General features: G+C 32.0%; 1 protein-coding gene across 1 annotated transcript; it reads right to left on the bottom strand.

Moving 5' to 3' along the window:
- Window positions 1-1,483: 1,483 nt before the first annotated feature.
- LOC127711429 (proton-coupled folate transporter-like) lies at window positions 1,484-3,977 on the bottom strand. The gene has a single exon (XM_052217480.1). It carries the CDS (start codon window positions 3,204-3,206, stop codon window positions 1,707-1,709), a length of 1,500 nt encoding a protein of 499 aa, XP_052073440.1. The 5' UTR covers window positions 3,207-3,977; the 3' UTR covers window positions 1,484-1,706.
- Between the last annotated feature and the right edge of the window lie 21,593 nt (window positions 3,978-25,570).

Here is a 25,570-nt window from a genome sequence, read left to right as displayed (position 1 = left end):
ATTAATTTTAGTTAAGAAAATTAGATATGATATGAACTAATTATGAGCTTTTCAACGGAAGTTTATTGTTAAACATCAATCACTCGACACGATATATGTTAAGCTGTACTTTCCACTAACTCGCCGACTATCTAATTGACAACTCATGACCATAGACAACACAATTATATTATTTTCATATTGTTAACTTCCATCCTTTAACAGAATCATATCATCTTCTCCAGCCTATGGCTTTACGTGTGTCATTTGACCTTACTTGACTGCCAGAAATTTACTGTTTATGTTCATTTTCAGTTTTTGGTTAGGTTCGTGTTACTGATTCTTTATATTTCTATGAAGTGTTTTATGAACTTGTTTGTCTTTTCGTCGTTTTTCCTTTTTTGGCAATGCGTTGTGAGTTTAGGGAGCTACCATTTGAATTTTATGGGGGGGGGCTAGGATGAAATTTGAAAAAAATAGGCAGGACAGGAGTTTTGAGTAAAAAAAAAGGCAGGATGAGCAACGTGGTAAAAAAAGGCAGGACAGAGATTACAACTAAAAAAAAGCAGGACAAAATTTTTCATCCTAGCCCCCCCATAAAAATCAAATGGTAGCTCCCTTATGTCGATTATGAGTGTTGAGTGTCCTCTTGGTATCTTCCGCTAATCTTTTTTGCAACATATGTATACTCTTTGATTGTAACAGTGTTAAATTTCTAAGCTATAAACCTTCTAACGCTGTCTAGAAAAAAACTATTAACGTTATTACCCATGACATTACTAACGTTGGAACCATTTTCCTGGCTGTGACATTTACTACTGAATACTACGTGATTGTAATAGTAGATCGCAGGAAATGCCCACCCTACAAGTACAGTAGGTTTCGTTTTGTTTTCCTACTTTGTCTGTTCATCCCATTGACTTTTAATATATTGGATCGATTGCTTGATTGTTGATTGCTTAACGTCCAGTGTGACGTATAAGACATCATTATGCTGTTTATTTATAATCACAGAGATGCATCTTCTTTTCATAACACTTTATTAAATTGATGCGAGAAACATCTCTTTATATTAAACTAACTTTTACTCTCCGAAGTAGTTAATCAGACTGCTATCCTGAATGGGAAATAATTTGTATCATGGTTACAAAGTTAAATTCAATTTTAGGCAAAGTAAATGAATTGGGGTAAAGGTACACAGTGGGGACTAAAACACTAACAGTCGAAGAAAAACTGTCAATTCGATGGCGAAAAAAGCATAAAAGACAAACCAACAGTTGACAAAAGCTTCACAGAAAATTAACCACTGACAATTATCGTGTTGCTCCTCTTGAAATAAGTTAAAGGGGCATTTCCGGTGATGGCGCATCATACTTGACAATAGCAAATTACAGAAACATATTAATTTGTTCTTAAATTTAAGGAGTCCTTATTATCATTATCACAAAAATATATTAAGTTATCTCGTTTTATGGAGAGCCTTTGAAGCGTTATCTATTTTGCATGTTTAAATAGTGTTTTTTACGATTGGTTATGTGATTTTTCCTACATTTTTTAAGATGAGTAATCTCATAAATGCTACTATTTTATACACATGTCATTTTTTTTAATGTTTCTAGTGAATGCAAATGAAATCAATAAAGATAGAGGACTTTGCTTATAATTACTGACAAACATCACAACCATATATCAACTATAACAAAAAATGATAACATAACAGTTTTTCATTATGGGGTAGTGGCTGGTAGAGGTGTAGGATAAGACGGCTGCTCCTCTAATTCATCTAATACCGGAAGTGCATTATTTGACAATGTGTTATAATTGACAGAACCTTTGTTAAAATTGGAATGTTCTTCTAATGCTTGCATTAAATCTATTGTTCCTACATTTTTTAGATCTTTGAATATCCAAATCACCAACAAGATCATGAAAATGTACAGGACGGCTTCAAACAAATATGCTAATCCAGCAAACAGGTCAGCCGTCTCACTGTACAAATTCACAAATATTAATACACCAAACAACTTTGACGCTGTTTCCGCGCACGCTAATAATGAAAAAAGTTTCCCTGCTTCATGCTCATTCACTGATTTACTGACAAGTGATCGTACCGCAGATGTAATCAATCCAGCGAACGCTCCAATGATAACGGAGACATAGACCATCCACGTTCTGAAAGCGAATGCGGCCCACGTCAGACGAACAATTTTACAACTTATTCCTATCATAAGAATTGTAGCATCAGACAGATGAACGATACTTGATAGAACCGGAAGTACAAAGAGCAGACATAATCCCATGACGGCATAATCGACAGACAGTAGGTATCCATACCATGATTTAGGCCAGCTGAGTGGTGACCTAGTTACAAACAAGACCGTTACGTCCATCTCACCTACTTTACAAGTTTGGTTAAGTAATGTCAATAAAAACAAAACTAATAGAACCGTTCGCATGTTGTTAGGTCGATACTTAACCAAAACTCCAAAAGCATCCTTGATGTTGGCCGGGTTGAACAAAGCAAGAAATTCGGATTTTTCCTCTTCTGATTTCACTGGATATTCAACGCTTTCTTTCATAGCAGCTACAGTTAGCAAGATAGTGCAGCCATGGAGCAAGATCACAACACAATAAGTTGTTAAAAGATTTGAAATATCCTGCAGTATTCCTGACATGAACGACCCAACAAATAACCCAAAGAAGTTCATTGCCAACAGATTTCCAAGTTTCCGGATTCTTTCGTCATTTTCCGTAACATCTGCTATGTAACTGTTGACTGCCATTGTAATTACCGTACTTTTGCCAAATATCCCTTGGACGGCTGCACCAATCAGAATCAACGGAATTCTAAATTCGTCGTATGCTAAACTAGCCATGTAGAGTAGTACTCCGAATACACTACCAAGACTGGGAAGCATCATCGGTATTTTTCTTCCATATTTGTCACTATATGCACCACAAAATAGTCCCAGAATAACAGACGGAACATTGATCAGAATTCTGTAATAAATTAAGTATGTCGCTGATTTTCGTTGTATGTCACTCTCTATGTCAGGATAAAAATCAATATGTTGACAGTATGTTGCATTGAAAGGGAAATTGTCATGACAGACGGCTTTTAATATATAAGGCCTAGTAGTTGCATCTAGCATGGACTCTCCAGTCTTGTACAGGAAGAAAATGATTGTTACTGCAATAATGTTAGTTGGACAGCCCCTTAGAATCATTGTGTATCTTTGACGTTACAAAATGAAAAAAAGAAATGTACAAGTTTGATCTTTGGAGAAGAGAGAGATTGTCGCGTTAATAAGAGAATCACTGAACACTCGCTTTAGTTATGATCAATATTTCAGTTTTTGATCCATACCGAGAATATGAGTTTCGTATAGAGTCCTATCACTACTGTAAAAGGTTACCGATTATTTCCAGTCGATATTTCAATAAAATTTTTCCTTACTTGTTGGCTCCTTACTTGCGGTACTGACCATCGTTTGTAAGATTCATCCACATAACATTGATTGTCATTTGTGTTATCCCAGCAATTTTTGCTGTTAATTATTATTGATTGTCATATAATCTTGATTTTCCTTTGGAATCGGAATAAAAAACTAGACCTTTTTATGTACCTTTCTAAATGGGGTAAATGGAATAAAAACTAGACCTTTTTATGTACCTATCTAAATGGGGTAACTGTCGTCAAGTGTTCCGAAAAAGCCGATCAAATAGGTTCCCACGTGTTCGCTTTTAACCAATGATATTCCTAGAAGTTTATAGAAGGTGAGATAATGCAGAATCCTGTAATATCACTCATTTCAGTAATGGTTGATTTATGCTTTTTATGGTACCATTAAAAATTTACTGGTAGATTGGAAAATGTTTAAAGTACACGTTACTTGATGAATATTTCTTCCACAAAGTTTATTCCAATTTCTACAGTTTTTGTTTGTATAGATAAAATAATATGCTTGATCCTTTTTATTTAAGTGGCATCAGTCTTTTTTTCCTGAAAGAACAATAATAATTCTAATTTAAATGATAATATTGATTATATATTTTACACATTTAAAAAAAAAAAAAAAAAAAAAAAAAAAAAAAAAATCTGAACTAGTAAAAAATATATTTGTGGGTTATTTATTGTTCAACTACTTACTAGGAGGAACACATTCTACTTGTTGGAACTTCAACGACAATCAGAACAGCTGCAGTTTGGCAATACGTTAGTTGTTCAACTTGTCCTCTCAAACTTTAATTATAAAACAACCTTGTCAAGTTGAGGCTATATCTAAACTAAAATCATGTTAGATTTGCGGTGGCTTTGTGAGACGAATTTACAGGTTAACTTGCAGAGTACCACGCATCCACCCAGTATTCAGCGACAACTATTAACCTTTTACTATACGTTTTTCGTAAATTTTATTTTAAAAAGCAAGATATATACTTATCCGCCCAAAAACCCGTCTTGTTTGTAGTGCGCATATTTTAGACCTGACAAGCTCACAGACATAGCTCTATTTTTTTACATAATTTTGATTAAATATAAATTCCCTATTGAACCTATTGAACAAAATTCTTTTATGAAAATGTTTTAAATTAGATCTTCATCTGCAAACATCCTAAATCAATCGAACAATTGTTATAAGTGACCTACTCATATAAACGTTTATTTAGGTGACATTTTGATCATTTTTATACTTAATATATTAATCCTACGATCAAAACCATGAAAAGTGTTCATTAAATACTGTAAATGTCAAAGATCGATTAGACGAAATTATTGCAGTAGTTCGATTAAAAGTTAATATCTATAGCTGTTAAACGCATTTATCATTTTAGCTGACAGAGGTATGAAACGTCAAGCCGTAAAACTATTGATATAGAGATGTAAAAGATTGTTTCAGTTTTCATTTCTTGTTTGTTAATAAAATTGTTTGTATGATTGATCCTCTAAGAAAAATAGCCAACACATTGGACAAAAGATAACAACGAAAAGAGAACCAACCGTCCACAAAACACTAAACAGAAAACTAAAAATTGAGAAAAACGAACCCTTCTTAAACGGTACGTGCCATGGAAGGGTAACACAGTTCCTGTTTTACTTTTGACAACTATTATGTTAATCATTGCAAGTAACAATTCTGTAATATGTCAAACAGGGTGATGTCAAAATCGAGAAAAAGAAGCCAGGATGGTAGCATTGTGATGGCGTCAATAAATTTTGCGAAAGGATGACATCGTCTTTACCATTAGGTAACCTTGGTTCCATAGCTTCCTTGGTAGCAATAACAGTCATTCAAGGAAATCATAATAGGAAAAAACAAGTCCTCGAATGTTGTTTATGTTGTTTTTCTATAAGATCTTGTACAGAATTAAGTAGTTGTAAAGTTTTATAGAATAACTTGGATTGGACGGTGTCTAATCCGCAATGGGATGAGTAGTTTTAAAGAGCTGGTATTTTTTCTGATTTGATTGTCAATCCAATACATATGTTAACATATGAAAAAATAAGGATTTTCTTATCCCAGGAATAGATGACCTAAGCCGTATTTGGCACAACTTTTTGGAATTTTGTGTCTTCAATGCTCTTCAACTTTGTACTCGTTTGGCTTTATAACTATTTTGATCTGATCTGAGCGTTACTGATGAGTCTTATGTAGACGAAACGCGCGTATGGCGTATTAAATTATAATCCTGGTACCTTTGATACCTATTAACAACCTTTAACAACTCTGTATATCTAAGTGCATTCTGACTCCAGGCGAATGGAATGATTTTGTCGACAAAATATGCTCCCTTTCCAGTACGAATGAATGAAATGTTATTTATGCGTGAATGATATTGAAGTCAGCTACAAATAAAACCAAGAAAGATCTGTAACACACAGTCGTCATCAACCATGCCATTAGACATGTGTTTATATAATAATAAAGCTTTAAATTATTCCCGAGACCATAAAAGTTGTGATAACAGATATTATCGGGTAACAACTTTTATGACAAAATTTAATTAACGAATGATGACACATGGCAACCATGAAAAATAACAAATAAATATTCTCAATGTTGTTCCACTGATCGAGATTAAAAATAATATCTAAAACAAACAAGCTTAAACCAGTTAGATGTGCAAATCATAAACCAAGTTTGTTTTTGTCTTTTGTTGTATTTTAATATTATTTGTCATTTAGTGAGTTTGTTGTTGATGGTAGATTTTTCATAGTCTGTTAATGTTGATCATTGGTATAGATTTCGTCAGATAGAATTTTCTTATACTTTGCCAGAATGTAGATTTTTCCTTGCTTTTTTCAAAAAAATAATAAAAATTATGGGGTCATCGTGCTATTTTCAAGCTACAAGTCGTGCAAATTGCCCAAATTTGCATAGATTGTTCATAAAAAAACACTTTTTGTGAATAAAAAGAAATCTATGAGATAGAATTTTGAAAAAATATGAGAAGATAGGTTTTAAAATATCCTTTAAAAAATAAAAAGAAAAAATGGTGTCACCGACCTTGTTTTCTTGCTAGAAGTAAAAATTGAAAATTTCTCTATCATTCCTTTATATAAATTTTACTATTTGAGTTATCTGCCCTTAAATGGCTAAGTTGACAATTCAATTCGAACAAACACAAATATTTGGTAATTGACAAAGCAGTCTGAATAATGCAATAAATCACTTATTTTTCTTTATATCAATAAACACTCTAACCCATTAATTGTCAATCCGTCTCAAAATTTGCAGATTTAAGCAAAGAACTAGACCTATTGCAAACTGCTATTTTACAATCCAAGATGGCGGTATACAGTTAATCTACCTTGAATTTATAGACTCTAGGTGATTTAGATCTTGATATATTTTGTAGGACTTAATGACTTTTGCTGAGGGAAATATGTTGATCTCTAAATGTCGTTAGGTTTTTTATGTTGTTGGGTTGCAATTGCTTTCTTATAAGGACATAAACAACATCTCCAAATATTTATATTCACCAAAACATGACGCTTTACCGAATCAACCCTTTTCTATCCCTACCCGAAAGTAAACTATTTAAACATTTCCTTGTTAACTGCTGCTTGCTATTTACAATGTTTCATAGTCGATCAAATGCTGAGGTTACGTGTCATTCTTTGTTGAATTCGTCAATGTTTTATCTGCAGTCATACCGGTTACTGAAAGCTACCTTTACCAGTCCTTTTATTTAGCAAAACCTAAACAAAAAGTTTTATACATTTATATATTTGAATTTCAAAGTTATGATTGATTAATTACCATAGTGTTTACTTTGTTAATGGACATGACGAAACACAACAAAAGTTGATCAGTTTATTACAGTTTACTACCTAAAAATGTAACCTCCAAATAAACAAATATTTAGAATGTAGATTTTCTAAAGAAATAAATTCGCAAATACCACATTAAATTTCTGTAAATAAAAACTGTATAAATCGTTTGAAAATTGAAAAAAAATAGGTTTGCAAAACCTAATAAGGACGTCTCAAATCGATTTGACTATTTTCAATTACCTGCGACATAACTTCTTGATCAACTTGTTTTGACATTAGGTTTATATTTACTAGAAATTTATTGACGTCCACTTTGTATATAAGCCATGATAAATATTTTGATAACGTATATCAAACTGTACTGATAAGCTCACGGATGGTGTGTTGTTATTGAAAGGACTGGTGCCACGTGTAGAGCAGGATCTGCTTATCCTTTAGGAACTCCTCAGATCACCCAACCCCTGCCCAGTCTTTAGTTTTTAATGTTGTGTTTGTGTACTGTTGTTTGTCTTTTAGTCGTGTTTTTGCCATGGCATTGTCAGTTTGTTTTTGACTTATGATATAAAAAAAAGAATATATATATTTTGATATACAACTAATTAATAAAAACTTGATTAGATGATGGATTTGTACGAGTTCTATGATAACATGGCAATAGGAATCCATCATATTTACATTTATAAAAATAAGAAGTTGTGGTATTTGCAAGTTCTTTAATCATAAATTGCCATTTTTAAGATGTAATCATATTTTTTTTCTTTTGTTGTTTCATTGAAGAAGAAGGTTACAAAAGGCAATGTTTTGGCCAATAAATTTTAATTCTCTCCTTAAAATGAAATTTAAAGAACTAACGTTAATAACTGACACGAAGCAATGGTAACAGCTAGCATTGGCCCTATGGTCCAGTTGAGCTAAACAATGAAATAAAACTTGGGGTCATTGAAGGAAAATAAAAGTGATTACAGTGCGCACATGTCGTGTTTCTGGAATAACGTTCATCAGGTGAGCTTATCATTAAAAGTTTGGGAAAATGCTGTACCACGTCAGGTATATGAGGGTTGATTTCCATTCGTTGGTAAAGTCTCACGCTTAATTTGGTCAGTTTTTATGGACTTTTTAAGGGATTAGTATTATGCAGCATATTTGTTTTTTTGCTTGTAATTAACATGGTTTTTGGAAATGGCTCGGAAAAAAGTGGAAAAGATTTTCTACTCAGACAAAAATAATTGAATTTTTCTAAGAATTCGGTATTTGTGTTATACTCTTTTATACATCAACGTTCATAATGCAATATGCTTATGACATCGGTATTTCTTATATTTTTATATGTATCCAATGCACTAACTACTGCAAGAAAATTTGAATATTTCAAGGCCTTTCGACAATATACTCCATTCTTTTTGATAAAATAGCTTGCAAGTTTAGCCTGCAGTAAGCCAAATATTGAACAATTAACAAGTATACAAATACATTTTTGCCTTCATTGTGAAGTTTTCTAATATCATCTCCTGGTATCGTAAGCTTGATTTTATTTTGAGCAAAGGTTATTTTCAAAATAACTGTATACGTCAAAATTCACTTTGAGGTTCGTTCTGCGTTTAAACATTGCCAACTCTTCAGAATTGAAGAGAAATAAATTAAACAGTTTCCGTCAGTGTACGTATATTGTATATTTCAACGTCTGTAAGTAATTTACTGTCATTATATGGAATGATTATTTTAAAACCAAATAATCGATGAATCCTCCAAATACAATAATTAACAGATACATGACATTAATTTCAGATCTCTAAATGAGGAATTTTGTACAACGATTGATTAAGATGTATCCAAAGAAGACAAAACGCATTAATTATCCCTACTAGTTGTACAGAGAGAGCCAAACCTAATAAACTATTTTGAAATATTGCCTAACATGCGTCACATAGCTCTGTGTATCGGCGAATTCAATTTTAAGTGATTAATATTGTGTAGCATATTTCTCATTTCATCAAAATAGTAATCGTGCTTTGTTTGTAATTTTACACTGGTTATTAAAATGTTTTCGTATAAAGATGGAAAAGATATACTACTCAAAGTGTAAGGGAATTTTTTTAAGAATTGCACAGATTCTGCTAAGTATTTCCTTTTGTCGAATCGGGGTGTACAAGCGTTGACTGAAGCACATTTTTTATTTGAAGCAAGGAAGCGCTTCATTTTAAAAGTGTGCTCACATCCAACGCTTTCATATCCTTATGCAGTTACAAAAGGAAGTCTTCAATTCTTATAATTAAATTTTTATGCTTTCATCATGAAATTACGACTTATATCAAGCTTTTCGTTTGTTTACTATGCATTTACGTGACGTTGTCATGGGAAGCACGCGCTGTCATGAATGTTTATTGGGAAGTAAAATAAATGAATGGTTAAAGATTGGTTAAAGATTGGTGTCTGTTAATCAAAAATACGGATTCTTGTGAAAAATAAAATTAATGTAACTATTTCTATAGCAAGTTCTGTAATAACATTAACGGTACCATTTGTTTTTGCACCAGATGCGCATTCCGACAATAAATGTCTCTTCAGTAATGTTTGAGGCCAAAATGATTGAAAATCCAAAACTTATTGAAAACATATAGCTTATAAATCAAAAAGAACAAATGTATTACCAAAGAATCAGAGCTTTGCACGAGGGAGATATATTCCTTAACCTAAAATTATTTCTAAATTTTGTAACGGAAAATTACACAATTTTCGTATTTGCATTCCAAAACCGAATATTGGGCTGGTGATTCCCTCGAGACTAACAGTCCTACAGCAAAGGTATTGACCAAGTGGTCGTAATTAAATATACAGTACCAATTTTTTGAACCAGATACGGATTTCAGCAATACGTCTACGTGATCGTCATTATGCAGGATAAACTAGAAATAATGTTTACTCCGTAGGTACTTAATCATAATTCCCTAATGACAGCAGTGCTGATTATCAATTAAAAGAATTTAATTTGCCGAATAATTCGCGCAATATAGCATCATTTTTTTTAAACTGCTCGCTCAACATGGGAAGGAAGTGACGATGCCCCTAAACACACAAATGATGTTCACTAAAACCAAAGTTTTTGACGGAAATGCAACAAACTCAAAAGTTGTCCTTAAGACCGCTTCTGCTGCTGTCTATTCCTCCTATTACTTTTAAATAAATATAAAATAATCCCAGATACCAATATTATGATGTTCATTTGTTCGTTGAAACAATCACAATATGACAAAGATATAGAACAAGTATCAATTGTATGAGGTTTTATAAAAGATGCAAATTTAATTCTTATTTACATTTAAAAAAACTCATTAAACATACCAGAATTATAATTGTACACGTCAGACGCGCGTTTCGTCTTAAAAAACTCACCAGTGACGCCAGAATAGAAAAAGTTTAAGATCATATAGTGTACAAAGTTGAAGAGCATTGAGAACGACAAATTCCGAAAGGTTTAGCTAAAACACAACTAAGCTAATCTATTTCCTGGGACAGAAAACCCAGTTAAAAGTACCAATCGTTTTTTTTTCAACTATTGAATTTACTTCTAAGCAACAATTAGATTTACCGTGGACAATAATTCGCCTTCTATTTGATTTTCAAATAATAAAATCTAACTTAACAATAGTAAATTGTCTTGCAAACAGTTCATAACATTAACAGGGTAACAACGGAGTTACGTTCTTGTTTCCCAGATAATACGTTTATACTTGGCAGAATTATATAAGGATAACAAATCTGTCTATATTCATATTTATAAAAGCTTGGTGCGTAGTCTTTTTTCTTTATACATTTTTGCCATGGCCTTTCAAAATTAACACGGAACATGCAGAGAATAACAATAAAGCTATCTGCTGTCAATTCGTTTAAAATTAATATTTTTAAAAACAAACAAACAAAGAATTTCTATCAATTTCCATGTAAGTCCGAAGCTCAGAGTTCCGAATGGGTAATCTTCTTTGTGACAGATTTCTTCAACAATTATACCAACAAAGTAGTTCTTATAAAGAGCTAACTTAGAAATATTCTTTTATTACGGAAGCCCATTTAGGACCTCCCAAAAAGATAATTTGAATTCGTTATCACAGATTAAATTCATTATCACAGATTAAATTTATTATTACAAATTTATGGAATTAGTTATAACAGTTTTTGTAACTCATAATAATGGACTAAATTCGTTATCACAATTTTATTTGTAATTTGTGATAACAGATTAAAAACGTGATAACGAATTGCATATTTCGTTATCACAGATTAAATTCGTTTTCACGAATGTGTGTAATTTGTTATCACAGCTTTTTGTTGTATTTCGTGATCACAGATTTTTGTTGTATTTCGTGATCACAGATTTTTGTTGTATTTCGTGATCACAGATTTTTGTAATACGTGATAACGGTTTAAAATCAGTATAACAAATTGTTTAATTCGTAATAACGGATTAAATTCGTGATAACTATTTCTACGAATTCGTGATAACGAATATAATCCGTAAATACTATTTATAAGTTCCACTGTCCCCCGCTTTGCACATATTTTATCTATCCAAGGTACAAGGGCAATAACTAAATAAAACACTTTTCTTTTGTAACGCTAACGAGGCTATTTTCCATAAATTTAATATTTCCAAGGGACATAACTTTTTTGAAAAAAGTCGATCGTCCACCATTATAGAACTTGTCCGAGATATTACTGATATTAACCTATAATATAAGTTTTATAAAAATCTGGCAAGAATTGTACCCGTGAGAGCGCTAACGAGGCCATTTTCCATAAATCTAATATTTTCAAGGGGCATAACTCTTTTTAAAAAAGTCGATCTGCCACCATTATAAAACTTGTCCGAAATATTGCTGATATTAACCTATAGTATAAGTTTTATTAAAATCTGGAAAGAATTGTACTTGTGAGAGCGCTAACAAGACCGTACGGACGGACGGACGCCCGGTATTTCTATGTCCCCGCAACGCGTTACGCGGGGGACAAAAATCATTATTACGATTTTAATCCGTTACCACGAATTTCAAAAGCTGTTATAATTAATTCCGGAAATTCTTTATCACGAATTTAATCTGTTATAACGAATTCTTTAATTCGTGATTTCGAATTCAAATATATATGTTTGGCAGGTCCTTAATGGGCTTCCGTATTTTATCCATCTCAAAATCCCTTTCATTTTTTTTTTGGACAAAATGTTTACGTTGTCAACAAATTTATGTGTTTCACTTAAACTAGCGAAAACATGTGAAATACACCCAATCTGAAAGAGAGTCATAGTAAAAGAGAGGCGAAAGATAACGAGCGGATATTCAAACTCATAAGTCGAAAATAAACTGACAACGCCTTGGCTAATAAAGAAAAGACAAACAGACAAACAACAGTACACAAAACACAACATAGAAAACTAAAGACTGAACAACCCAGACCCCACCAAATACTGGGGGTGATCTCAGATTTTTCCGGAAGGGTAAGCAGATCCTGCTCCACATGTGGCACCCGTCGTGTTGCTCATTTTATACATATGAACAATGAATTGTAAAAGAAAAATTACTAGCGGAGGTGATACCAAATTACAATGGATAACTATATATCATTTTCATGCAGAAAAGCCGGTTTGCTGTTAATGTGACAGCCTCTTGCTTATTTATAATATACTAAAATGTTTATCCAAATAACAATACATGGGCTCGCTATAATGTATCATTATTTCGTGCGTATTTTAGACCAGACGCCATCTAATTATACATCGGGATAATCTCCGGAGACTGCCTACGATCATATAACCTGATATATACATAAATATCAATATAAATAGATAACAATGAGCACGTACAATAGGATTGTTCAAGTCTGTTTGATTTCATGTTATAGGTTAACAATATACGTACATCATCGTTTTACCTGTGTAAGAATGATTTTTTGTGGGCCGGATCGTTCAACAAAATGGTTATTCCTAGTATCTCCCTGGTTTTACTTTCCAATGTTGAAATATTTTTCTTTTAATGAATGAACATATTTACCATCACAGACAGGAACATGCGCAAATAGGTCAAACTAAAGGTTGCATGAATACTGATCTAAATGGCGTCAAACTATTGACTTTCAAACGAGAGCTGTTTAGCTTATTTTGACGAAAATGAACTGAACTGACTGCTAATAGCAATGTATTACTTCTTCATTCCGATTTTGAAAATGTTTGCAACAAAAAAATATCATGATTTCGTAGCTAAATAAACTCATCATAGATACCAGGATGTCCCTTTCAAAACTTAGATAAGAGAAAAAAAAGCTTCTTTCTATTGATAATTCTACCAAGGATTTGTATAGTAATACTTACTACACAAATCCTTGATTCTACCATTTAACGTTAAACTACTTATAAGGCGGTGTTTATAGATTACTTTAGATGTATTTGGCAATTCCTTTCGGAATTATTTATCCTCAATGCTTTTCAACTTCGTACATTTTTTTTGCCTTTTACCTTAGAATAATTGAGCACCACTGATGAGTCTTTTGTAGACGAAACGTGCATCTGGCGTACAAATTGATAAACCTGGTATCTCTGATGTTTGTTTTAATATTATCTTTCTTTAATGAACAGGCAGCATGAGAATAACCATTACCAATTCTATGATATTTTCCCAACAGTTTGTCAAATAACAAAATCAATTTATAGTAGATTTTATTTATATGAATCACTTGCAAGATTTTGATATGAACTGATGCTTCAATTTTCCGAGTTTATGTTTCGCAATTTTGTGTATTATTATAACATTTGTTGATAAAAATAATTATTTATTCGATACTTTGATGAAACCTCGATATTGATCGAAACAATACTGATTATCAACAGTGTTTGATCTATATACATGTGTACTAATGGTTATTAATCGTTAATTAATCGTTCTGTGCAGTTATTTTAGAGATGTGATGGTCTCACATATCATTAATGTAAGCTTACAAACTATTAATAAATCAATTTTCTCTTCAATATAACTTATACTATTTCCGTTTATCAGAAGCTTCTAAGAATCAATGCTTCCATTACTGAAATGCTTTGATAATTTATATTTGGTAAATATGATACCTTGACAGTTGAATTTGCGATAAACTGGATTTTGGAATGTTATTAAACCACGTAGCACAGTAATGTTAAATTTTTGTGTTGTAACTTAATATTGACGTCATTATTGAAAGAAAGAATGCGATATTGTACCAATATCCCTGCAATTACTTTATATCATTATTATTAAACAGTCTTATCGTTAAACTTTGGGAATAATAACGTGATATGATTTTTATACGCATGCCTTTCATATCATTAAACAGATATGTTGGAGCATATTAATCTTGTTTTTTCTATTTCTTGATAAAAATGAATTATTGTGAAACAATGATTCCTTTTCTGTTAAGTTCTGAAAACGAAACGCATTTCTAGGGAAATCAATATCGCGATCTTTCAAGGAAGTAACTGTAAAAAAAGGAAAAACTATTATGGGATATGTACAAGGAAACAGATCTATAAAGAATGGACGACTGAGGTTAATTTTGTTTTAAATGGGATGAAACCTAGTTAATGAGATGAAAAATATGAAATTTCAATGAAGCATGTACTTGTCATGTTAAAAATTTAACAGTCATTGTTTTCCTTATAATGATAAAATCTTGAAAGTATATTCCTCCATGTTATTCAATGCACAGTTAACGCACGTTGGCGCATCAAATCATAAGCCTGATTTCTTTGATGAGTTTTTACAACCACTATGTCGATGCTATTGCTGGTGGACGTTTTGTCAAAGAGGGTATCAGCAGCCCAGTAGTCATCACTTTTTCGTTGACATGAAATATCATTGTTATATTCATTTCTATAAATTAACCGTTTGTAAATGTAAAACGCTTTCGAAACATTGAAAGCCTGATATCTTTTTACCCATTAAGCAAAATACCCTTCCTGTATTTGCGTAACATCATAAGTAAAATCCAATTGGTGAACATAACAAAATGATTTGCTACGTATGTTGAACGCGCCAAAGAATGACAACATCAACGTACTTTTGTATCGTCATGAATATTGATGAATTATTTTTTTCCCCACTGGACGTTAATAGCCAACAATCAATCAATGCTGTCTTATGACAATACTTATATTTTGATAAAAAAATATATGTTATCCTCTAGATGCTTGGTTTTTCTTCATAATTAGGTAGATTTATAATTGACATATATCTCACATCGTTTATTCTTACTAGTCTTTTATTTAGCCACCACCTTAGATATTGGAGTATGGTGTAACCTTGATCATTCCTTTCAATAACATGTTCTGTCCTTAGCACATATCATTTCATTTTAATCATATTTTACAATTCTATGATTAGACCAGTAAATTACTAGACTATATTGCAAAATAAATGCAACAGTAGTATACTGGTGTTCAAAAGTCATAAATCGATTGAGTAACACAAACCCGGGTTACAAACTAAAACCGAGGCACAACAACTATAAGAGGAAAACAAAGGAATAAAACTGAAATGCAACAAAAACAAACGCCAACATACATAGAAACGAACTATTTGATAACAACTGAAAAGCCGAAATTGGCACACCTTCGACAAACCTTCGATTAGAAAGAGACAAATCAAGGCAAAAAACAAAAACTGAGAGATTCGCATGAACTCCAAAAGGACCGAGACCGGATGCGTCGACATGGTAAAAGAGAGGCGAAAGATACCAGAGGGACATTCAAACTCATAAGTCTAAGATAAACTGACAACGCCATGGTTAAAAAAAGAAAAAGATCGAGAGTCAAACAGTTGTACACAAAACACAACAGAGAAAACTAAAGACTGAGCAACACGAACCCCACCAAAAATTGGGGGTGATCTCAGGTGCTCCGGAAGGGTAAGCATATCCTGCTCCACACGTGGCATCCGTCTCCTATAGTGTTGATTTATCTCATTTTACATAAATTATTTATACCCTTCCTACAAGTTATGTGTGCCATGTTTTAAGAACCATATTGTTCCAATTTTTTCAGAATAGTTTAGAAATGTTTCAATAATAATGAAAAATAGAGGATTAGTAATATTGAAATATATTTGAAACCTTGATAATCTGACGTCTTCATTAAAAGTAACAGAAGATACCAATGTGGCAAGTAAATCGATAAGACAAGCAACCATTACAAAATATTACACAAAAAAAACTAAAGATTGAGTAACACGAACCACACCAAAAACGAGTTTGAAGTCATGTGCTTCATGTGGATAAGCGGTTTCAGTTTTATTAGTGGCATCCGCCGTGTTGCTGAGCAAGTAGAAATACGTTGATAAGTTGCGTTTGGCAATGTCAAGAAACAGAAGAAAAACGGGAAGCTATTTAGTTCAAATGGAACATTGTGCGTGGTCAGCTGTGATACTTATATTCAATAACGGTCAACCAAATCATTTTAGGGTCCGTTAGAAAAGAAGCAAGATACCAAGGGGACATTAAAAAATCGTAAGTTCAATAAAAACTGACAATCCAATAGCATAAAAACGAAAAACGACGAAAAGACCAACAAGTCCACAAAACAATACATATAAAACTAAAGAATGAGCACATGCGGCACCCGTTGTATTCCTCATGCAAATCCGATGAGAAGTCTCGTTTTGGAAAATGCAATCGAGTAAACGAGTACGGGGTTGTGGTAACGACAGTTGGAACATGTGAAACTTGCGAAGGAATGAATTAACACGAATGTAAGATTAGAAATTGTGGTTATATAAAGGGACAGATTTCTAAATAAATGCTATTATCACTTCTTTTTCAAAATTATATCATCTAAAAAGGTAAATTCGGATTTAAATAATTTCCGTTGATAGATACGGCATTACTGATAAGGTACAATTTGCAGAGCAAAATCCTTTGTGTTGATTTGCCAATATCAATTAAATATATTATTTAGGACGTGAAAATAATGAGAAGTTTTTTTTTACAATATGCTGTAATATAGACTGTATTGAACGCCAAATATTGAATTAATATTCCTTGTTCACAGTTTGTTAGGTTTTCCTGGTTACTCCCAATTTGCCACAGAACTATCGTGATATTCTTATAATGTTCAGCCAGGTGCATGATCCCATAATTATTTAGAAGTACGCACTTAATAAATAAAATAAATTCTGCAGTATATTGAAAAAAAAAGTTTTTCCTGTTTATATTCAACCTTACCAGAGGAGATTGTATTGCAAATAATTAACGATATTAATAAGATAACAACTGAGATTAGTTCTAGTTTCCCTGAAAATAGCATTGTACTAGGCATAATTATATAATGATAAAATACTGTCCATGTTCATATCAATAAATATTTGGTGCACCCTACTGTTTGTGTTTACATTTTCGTCAGGGCTTTTTTTTAAGACTTAATGATTGGGAAGATAATTGAACGTTCAACACGTGGAGGATAAAGTCAACTCATCTGAAGGTTATGTTGATCGTACAAAAAATCAATCAAACTTAGAATTAATCAGTATTCTGTAAGGACCAAAGGACTGACTACGATTGAGTGATCTTCTTGGGGATACATTTCATCCGATATCCTATGAACACAGTTATCACCACTTAATGTGTACCCGATGGAAATTTTCTGAAATGCATAAAAAAATCGCTGTTGAAAAATAAAATCTATTTTTTCAAGACCTTAAATGTTATGAGTCTTTGAATTATAACTGCATATATTTACTAAAAGAAGACTTGTAAACAAACCAAATAAGAAATATAGCCCGGGTATTCTTATGCTATGCATTTGATATATTCAGAAATCTCAATCATCATTTTCTCATTTGGGACTTACTTGTAAAAGAAAGTTATCGTTACTCTCTAAACAAACCAGTCGTACAGGGCAGCATTTTGAATGTATGCAGTTATCTTAATAACCCTCTCACTTTAGTATTACTTCAAAATGAAAAAAAAAATCACCCCGGTTTCCTATGAAATATTTGCTCAATGAAGTAGATTTGTCAGCCTACTTGATGGCCGTTTTGAATTGAAGAATTATTACTTCAATTTTATCTTAAATATATCCAAAGAAAAATAATTACTGTTTCTTAATTGCGTAGAAAATTATTACATTGATCATTATAGGCAATTGTTTTATTCGATACTTTGATGACACCTCCATATTGATTGTGACAGTACCGATTACCAACAGTGTTTGATCTATTTACATTGTACTAATTGTAATTAATTGTTAGTTAATTATTCAGTGCAGTAAGTTTAACGATTTGACGATCTCAAATGACATTAAAATAAACTTACAAATTATTACTCACTCAATTTTCTCTTCAGTGTTATTTTATATTATTTTCTTTTTCAGTAGCTGCTTAGAATCAATGTTTTCATTACTCAAATGCTTTAGGGATGGATTTCTTGTGAATATGATACCTAGATAGTAGGGTTTGAGATGAAATTTGATTTTTGGAAGGTTATTTAAATCACGTAGTTCAGTAATGTTTCAGCTTTCTATTGCAATATAGTATTTACGACGTTCTTGTTGTTAAACATTATGAATTGTAAAGTGTCATGAGTTTTAAGCACAGGTAATTCATATAATAAACAAATTTTGGAACATATTAATTTCGACATTTTGTCTACATGACAGGCTATTATTTCAAACCAAATACTCATATAATTTATTGCGCATTAAGAGCATTTGTTGATTATCTTGCATCTCTTTGGTCCGATAGATAATCATAAAAAGAAAAATTTCATCACAAAAAAGAAGATAAAATGCCCACCATGTTTTTAAAAGAAATATGCCTTTTTTCAACCAATTTTATTTCGTATGTGTCTACGAGCTAGGAATTTAAAAAAAGACTTGAAGACTAGGAATATGCCATCTGTTCTCTGATCATCATGATAGTTGTTGCATCAGAAATCATACCACGTCTACTTGTTTATACTGTGTAACTAACTATATCAAGAGGTGTTCATAAGCAGGTTTTAGGCAATGTATTTGAACCTATTCAGAACTCCAAATCGTCTATTTCTTACCTTTAACTAATATGTTGAAACATTCGAAACACTAAGGTGTTCCACCCCAATCAAAGATTGCCTTAGTCGTATTTAGCACAACGTGTCGGAATTTCCGGTTTTAATATACCCTTCAACTTCGTATTTGATTTAATCCTTCAAACTATTTTGATTCGAATGCCACTGGTGAGTCTTTTTTCGACAACATGCTCGTCTGGCGTACAAAATTCGCCGTTTCAGAATCTAATGCATTGTGGGTAATATTTTCAAAAGCGTAAAACAAAACGTTGTGATTGGTTTAACACGTTCTAAACAATGGTAAATGAACCAATGAGGTAACGTTATTTTCATTTTGGTGTACGAACAATGATATTACCCATAGTCCTTTAAATTCTGAAAAGGCCACTATAAGCCTGGTATATTTGATGAGTGTTTAAACTATATATTCCAGAAAAGAAAGTTAATGTGACTTTATGAGTAGTTTTCGATTTTGATAAAACGCAAATAGATATTGGAAATTTTTTGTTTTTTCGCGAAAATTTAGTATTTGGAAAGGTCGGAACCACATTAAATTCAACAAAACGGCATTTAATAGAACATCCCTATTTTATCAAAATGATCGCTCAATCAAACAAAAAAACTTATTCCGATTAGACAAACTTGACCGTTTAACTCAAATATTGTAATTACTATTAATAGTCGAATTTGCTTATTCTTTACTTATTCTTTGCTCATTTTGTAGATATATATATACATTTTTATGAAATAACTTGTGGCTCGGTATTATAGTTATAGTTATCATTTGAATACAAAAGGCACACTTTGAACTAGTGTATTATTTACACCTTCATTTACCAACAATCGCCATTATTTACGTTAATTTTATTTATATTACATACTACATAATTGTATTACTTTTTTGTAATAGTATTTTACTCACCACAGATTGTGTTTCTTTATAAGTGCACATACGTTTATTTTCACAAATAATCCTTACTCGAAATCCTGAAGTGTTTGAAGCACGTGTCCGTTCTAGTGCAAATCATATAGTAGTATGAAGATTGTATCACGAGTTGGTTGACCGTTATGGAATAACCGTTTCACAGATGATATCGGATATGTTCCTTATGTCGTAACTACAATACCCTTCCCTTTTCACGAATGTGACCTACCGAGTTAGACTTTTTACCGGATTTGTAATAATATAAACAACACGACGGGTGCCACATGTGGAGCAGGATCTGCTTACCCTTCCGGATCACCTGAGATCACCCCCAGTTTTTGGTGGGGTTCGTGTTGCTTAGTCTTTAGTTTTCTATGTTGTGTCATCTGTACTATTATTTGTCTATTTGTCTTTTTATTTTTGGTCATGGCGTTGTCAGTTTGTTTTCGATCTATGAGTTTGACTGTCCCTCCTGTATCTTTCGTCCCTCTTTTGTACTTTTAAGTAAAACAAGTAATAATTTGCACACTGTACGATATAAATCACTCCTTCTACATACCATCAAACAAAATGTTTCTTTTGATAAACATATTAAAGACTTGTATTCGCATAGCATCGAAATACAATAAGCATTTTAATAAAATAGTGGTTTCCTTTAAAAATAAACTTAGCTAGTAGTGTTTGGTATTTATAAAAATGAAGGAATAGACAACCTGTGACCAAGAGACTGTATTATTCATGTAAGTTCTAGGTGCGACAATTTGTCATTAAAAACTTAAAAATAAACTGTACAAAAAAAAGAAACTTCACTTTGTGAAGGTATAGAATAGGCTGAGTCATCGTATTTTAGAAACTACGTTTTGAAGTGGGATTGTAAAAAAATAATTACGCTATTGTTTTAGAAACTACATTTTGCAGTGGCATCGTATATATTGGGTTGTGCTATTGTTTTGGAAACTTCACTTTATAATGATTTTTCTACCTTTCTGCGTTTTGGGTTTTATTTTAAGAACTATAACAGATAGAGATATACTTTCAAAAAAACAGATCAACGAGAAAAGAGTTATATGATACGTTGACATAACTAGGGATAACATTTACCAATGGGTTAACATTTCTAAAATTGTGAATCAACTTTCTTTAGTAGGTATAGCCCGAAAAGAATTGTTTTAGCTAAATTTTGTGATTTTACAATTAGCTTAAAAACTATAATAGATAGGGATATAATGTGAACACCAAGATAAAATCTTCATGAAAAAAATGGAATTTTGCAGAACACATAAAGTATTTATTTTTTAAGAAGGAGTTTTGTTTTATTATCCACAGAATACAAAAGTAGCAATTGAGCGGATTCTGAGTAGTTCTATGGAAGGACCATTCTATAATTTGTGATGGGGATAAGGAATGCTGAATGTAATAAATGTGATGGTGTCTAGAACTAAAGATCAATAATTTTGCCCAAGACATGCTGAAAATTAATTTTCTGTACATTCAGGTGCACATACGATTTGAAAAAAGAAAAAGTGTGAACATACGGAAAATATTTTTTCGACGATAAAAAAAATGATATAAGTAATCCAGCCTTATAACGGGTGAAAATGATTATCCTGTCCACGCAAAACCTCTTGCTTAAAAGCCTAACCCTAGCCAAAGAAATAAAGTGGTCGTTCTCTAACCATTTATTTTTCGTTTTGCCTGGTTTTTGTATATTCAAAGGACCTGTCTTAATTATATCATTTGGTCTCTTGTGGAGAATTTTTTAATTGGCAATCATACCACATCTTATTTTTGTATTTTGATTTGTAATCAAACCCATATTTTTTTCAACCTTGAAATTGAATTTGCCATATAATTAACTACTCTGTATTATGCACGTGAACAATCAAGTCAGTGTAATTCAACAATTCGGTACATACAATGTGTGTTCTTCAAATGGATTACTGATTTAAAGAAAACTGCATGTTTTATATCATTTTTTTCTGATTTTTGTCTCATTAAAACCGAAAATATATTGTTGCTACGCACTTTTCTAATAAAAATAAATGGTTGCATAGCAAATTTCCAATATAAATAAATGGTTGCATAGCAAATTTCCAATATAAATAAATGGTTACTAGGTACTTTTACACTATAAATGAATGGTTGCTAAGGACTAGTGTGATTACATTCACCCTTGATCCTGGTATATGTAATAAGCCATACAGTCCTGAATCAAAACATATATGATTACTAGGTTCTTTTGTATCAGACAAGGGTGGTTGCTAAGCACTTTTGACAAGACCTTGACTTCTTACTGTTGACCTGTAAACACAACAGTGGCTTTAATCATCCTTAACATTTTCCTCAAGTATTGTTTGCTTCTTTCTATTATCTTTTCTTACAGAATCCAATTAATATACGCAAGGTCAAAGGTCAAGGTCATCTATGACCTTGGGTTTAATTGACTATCATTGAATGCATAACAGTTTTCACATCATAGTCATTCAATAGTAATTATTGTTTTCGGGTAATCTTAATAACATGGTCGAATTTCTGAAGAGAAAAACTAAAATGACACATTTTAGTTCCTATAGCAACCATCCTAGCACCCTGAATCCCAAATATTTTGTAGTAAATTATTGACTAGAAACATTGATACTTTATATTTATTACCACAACTTAAACCGTGGCCTATCAACACTTTGGGAGGCATTTTTCTTACTTTTTCACCTAATTATATGGTCAGGCTAAGTGTCAGGAAAATCGGTGACTATGCGTGCCGATCCCCCTATATGAAATGGTTGGTGGTTACAGAGAATTGGCGTCGTCTTTGTTTTAAAAAAATGAAACCTAGTTTTGGTAAATAAAATAATGATGCAAACATTTCATAATATACAAAAATAAATAAATTTGGTGTATTTACTGTCTTCTGATTGGTTAAAAGTATTACCTTTATTTTCAATGTTGTCAATTTTTATGGCGACACGCCCACTCTGACGTTGTGTATTCATACGCCAACATGTGTGTACGTTGTTATTGTTAATATAAACAATATAAAAAGCTCTTTGAGCCTTATTTTTGATAGAAATTTATTTATAATGAATGCCAATAATTTATTTTAAATTTATTGAACCATAAAATTAATTTTTGACTCTTCACATTTTACATAATCCGCTTCGCGGATTATTCAATGTGAAGAGTCAAAAATTAATTTTATGGTTCAATAAATTCAAAATAAATAATAGCCATTCATTAAGTAGTTGTGAAATGAATATTATATACCAACAATTTCTGACGATGTAATTTTAAAGTTTGATATTATATTTAGAGGTCAGGATTAGCAAAATTGGTATGAACATCATAACTATATTAGTATAAGCACATTAGCATGCCTATCCATTTACTCGTGTACCTTTTTTTACTGACAAAAATCCTTATAAAGCCGGGGAAAACCAAGATTTAAAAAATCGTATTTGTTTCTTCTTCGCTACGACCATGCATTTAGACGTAAGAACAAAGACTGTTCGGCTGTATTCAGAATAAATTGGCTGGTAAGATTGAAATGTATTCCTGCGGACTGCTTCCTTGTGAAATGTCACGTTAAGAAATGAACCTCAGCACGTGAGTCTAACACAAAGCACAAAGCAGGGCTCAGATACGTATCACATTAACATGTCCTCGTCTTTCATATATATAAATTTGTCGTTGGCCGTTAAACATTCACCCAACATCATCATTTTTATAATGTGCCAACTTGACGTCATAGTTAACATTGTATCTTCGTTATTTATATATGTATCAAAATGATCGAATATCATTTTAGCCTTTCTTAAAATCTTAAAATGAAACTCACTGTCCTCGCAGTATTAAATACAACTTATAATCAACACTAGTTCGTTGTACTTACGTCGCATGGTCAATGAAATTTCAATCGGGGAGCGTAACAAAAAGAATTATCACCTAAAATGAACAAGTGAGTGGCGACACCAACGCCATTTTATTACGATACTTATATAACAATTAAAAAATGTTGGCAGTGTTTAGATTCAAAAATCAAATATCTAACTTTAGTCTGAAAGATGATTGAGGGTGTAGATGGGGGTTTAAAGAATAGAGAGTAATGGACAAAAGATAAAAAGAATAGAGAAAAATGGACCAAAAAAATAAAGAATAGAGAATATTGGGCAAAAAGTATAAAGAATACAGAAGTGAAGGACCCCCCCCCCCCTCCCATCCAGACCCTCATGATTTATTTATTTGTTAATGTCTGTTAAACCTGTATTTACTAGGCTATAACAAAGTTAAAAATTGATACACTGTCTTCGACCACAATATTTCCCTTTAACACACGTGTAAGCGAAGAAATCTTGCGGGTTAATAAAAAGATGTGGATTTCGCTAAAACAGCTATACCCAGCTAATTTCGAAATTGAAGCAAGACAAAAATTAGATTCGGATTAACAAAATTCGCACACTAAATATCCATAACTGATTAGATTCGATTTGCGAAACAATAACGAACAAGCAAACAGTCACTCCTCTATGTTGATTTCTCAATATCAATTCAATATATTATCTGGGAAGTGAAAATAATGAGAAAATTTTGTATAATAATCTGTAATATAGACTGTATTGAACGCCTTATATTAAATAAATAGTTCTGTGTTCACAGTTTGTTAGGTTCTCTTGGTCATTTTCAATTTGCAGCTGAACTGTCGTGATATTCCTCTAATGTCCAGCCAGCTGTATGATCTAATAATCATCCAATAGTATGTATTGACGTAGACTAAACACATTCTTTTAACCATATGAATCTATCATAGGCAACTTATGTGGTGCATTTATAAAATTCTTTGGATCTGCTATAAGGTTCTTAGTTGCATTTTTGGATAATAAGAAACAACTTTATTTGTACGTTATATAGTCATAAAATTTTAACAAGATTCATATTTCAATTATATTATGTGTGTTGTTCGAGTCACTATTTCCATTGTAGAATGTCATTATTTCATTCATAAACTGTATCAGAAATTTTGTGACTATATAACGTACAAATAAAGTTGTTTCTTATTATCCAAAAATGTACCTAAGAACCTTATAGCAGATCCAAAGAATTTTAAAAATGTTTCTTATCAAACTGCGAATAAATATGTTTTATATCCCGGAGAATATGGTCCAATAATAGAACACGAGCAAAGTATAAACTGAAACAAAATGGATTTTGACAGAGTTGTTTCCCCTTTAAAATCGTTAGGACTTGTTGTAAATACATGGCGTGAATTGTATACTATAGTATATAGTTCAATTATTTCGTGATTGCACGTGACGGAAGGCCCTAGAGCACAGTTACTGTGCAAAACACCC

The sequence above is a fragment of the Mytilus californianus genome, unplaced genomic scaffold (genome assembly GCF_021869535.1).
Source record: "Mytilus californianus isolate M0D057914Y unplaced genomic scaffold, xbMytCali1.0.p SCAF_8, whole genome shotgun sequence".
NCBI lineage: Eukaryota > Metazoa > Mollusca > Bivalvia > Mytilida > Mytilidae > Mytilus > Mytilus californianus.
Note: the sequence above shows the minus strand (reverse complement) of the source record. Positions and strands in the feature narration are given on the sequence as shown.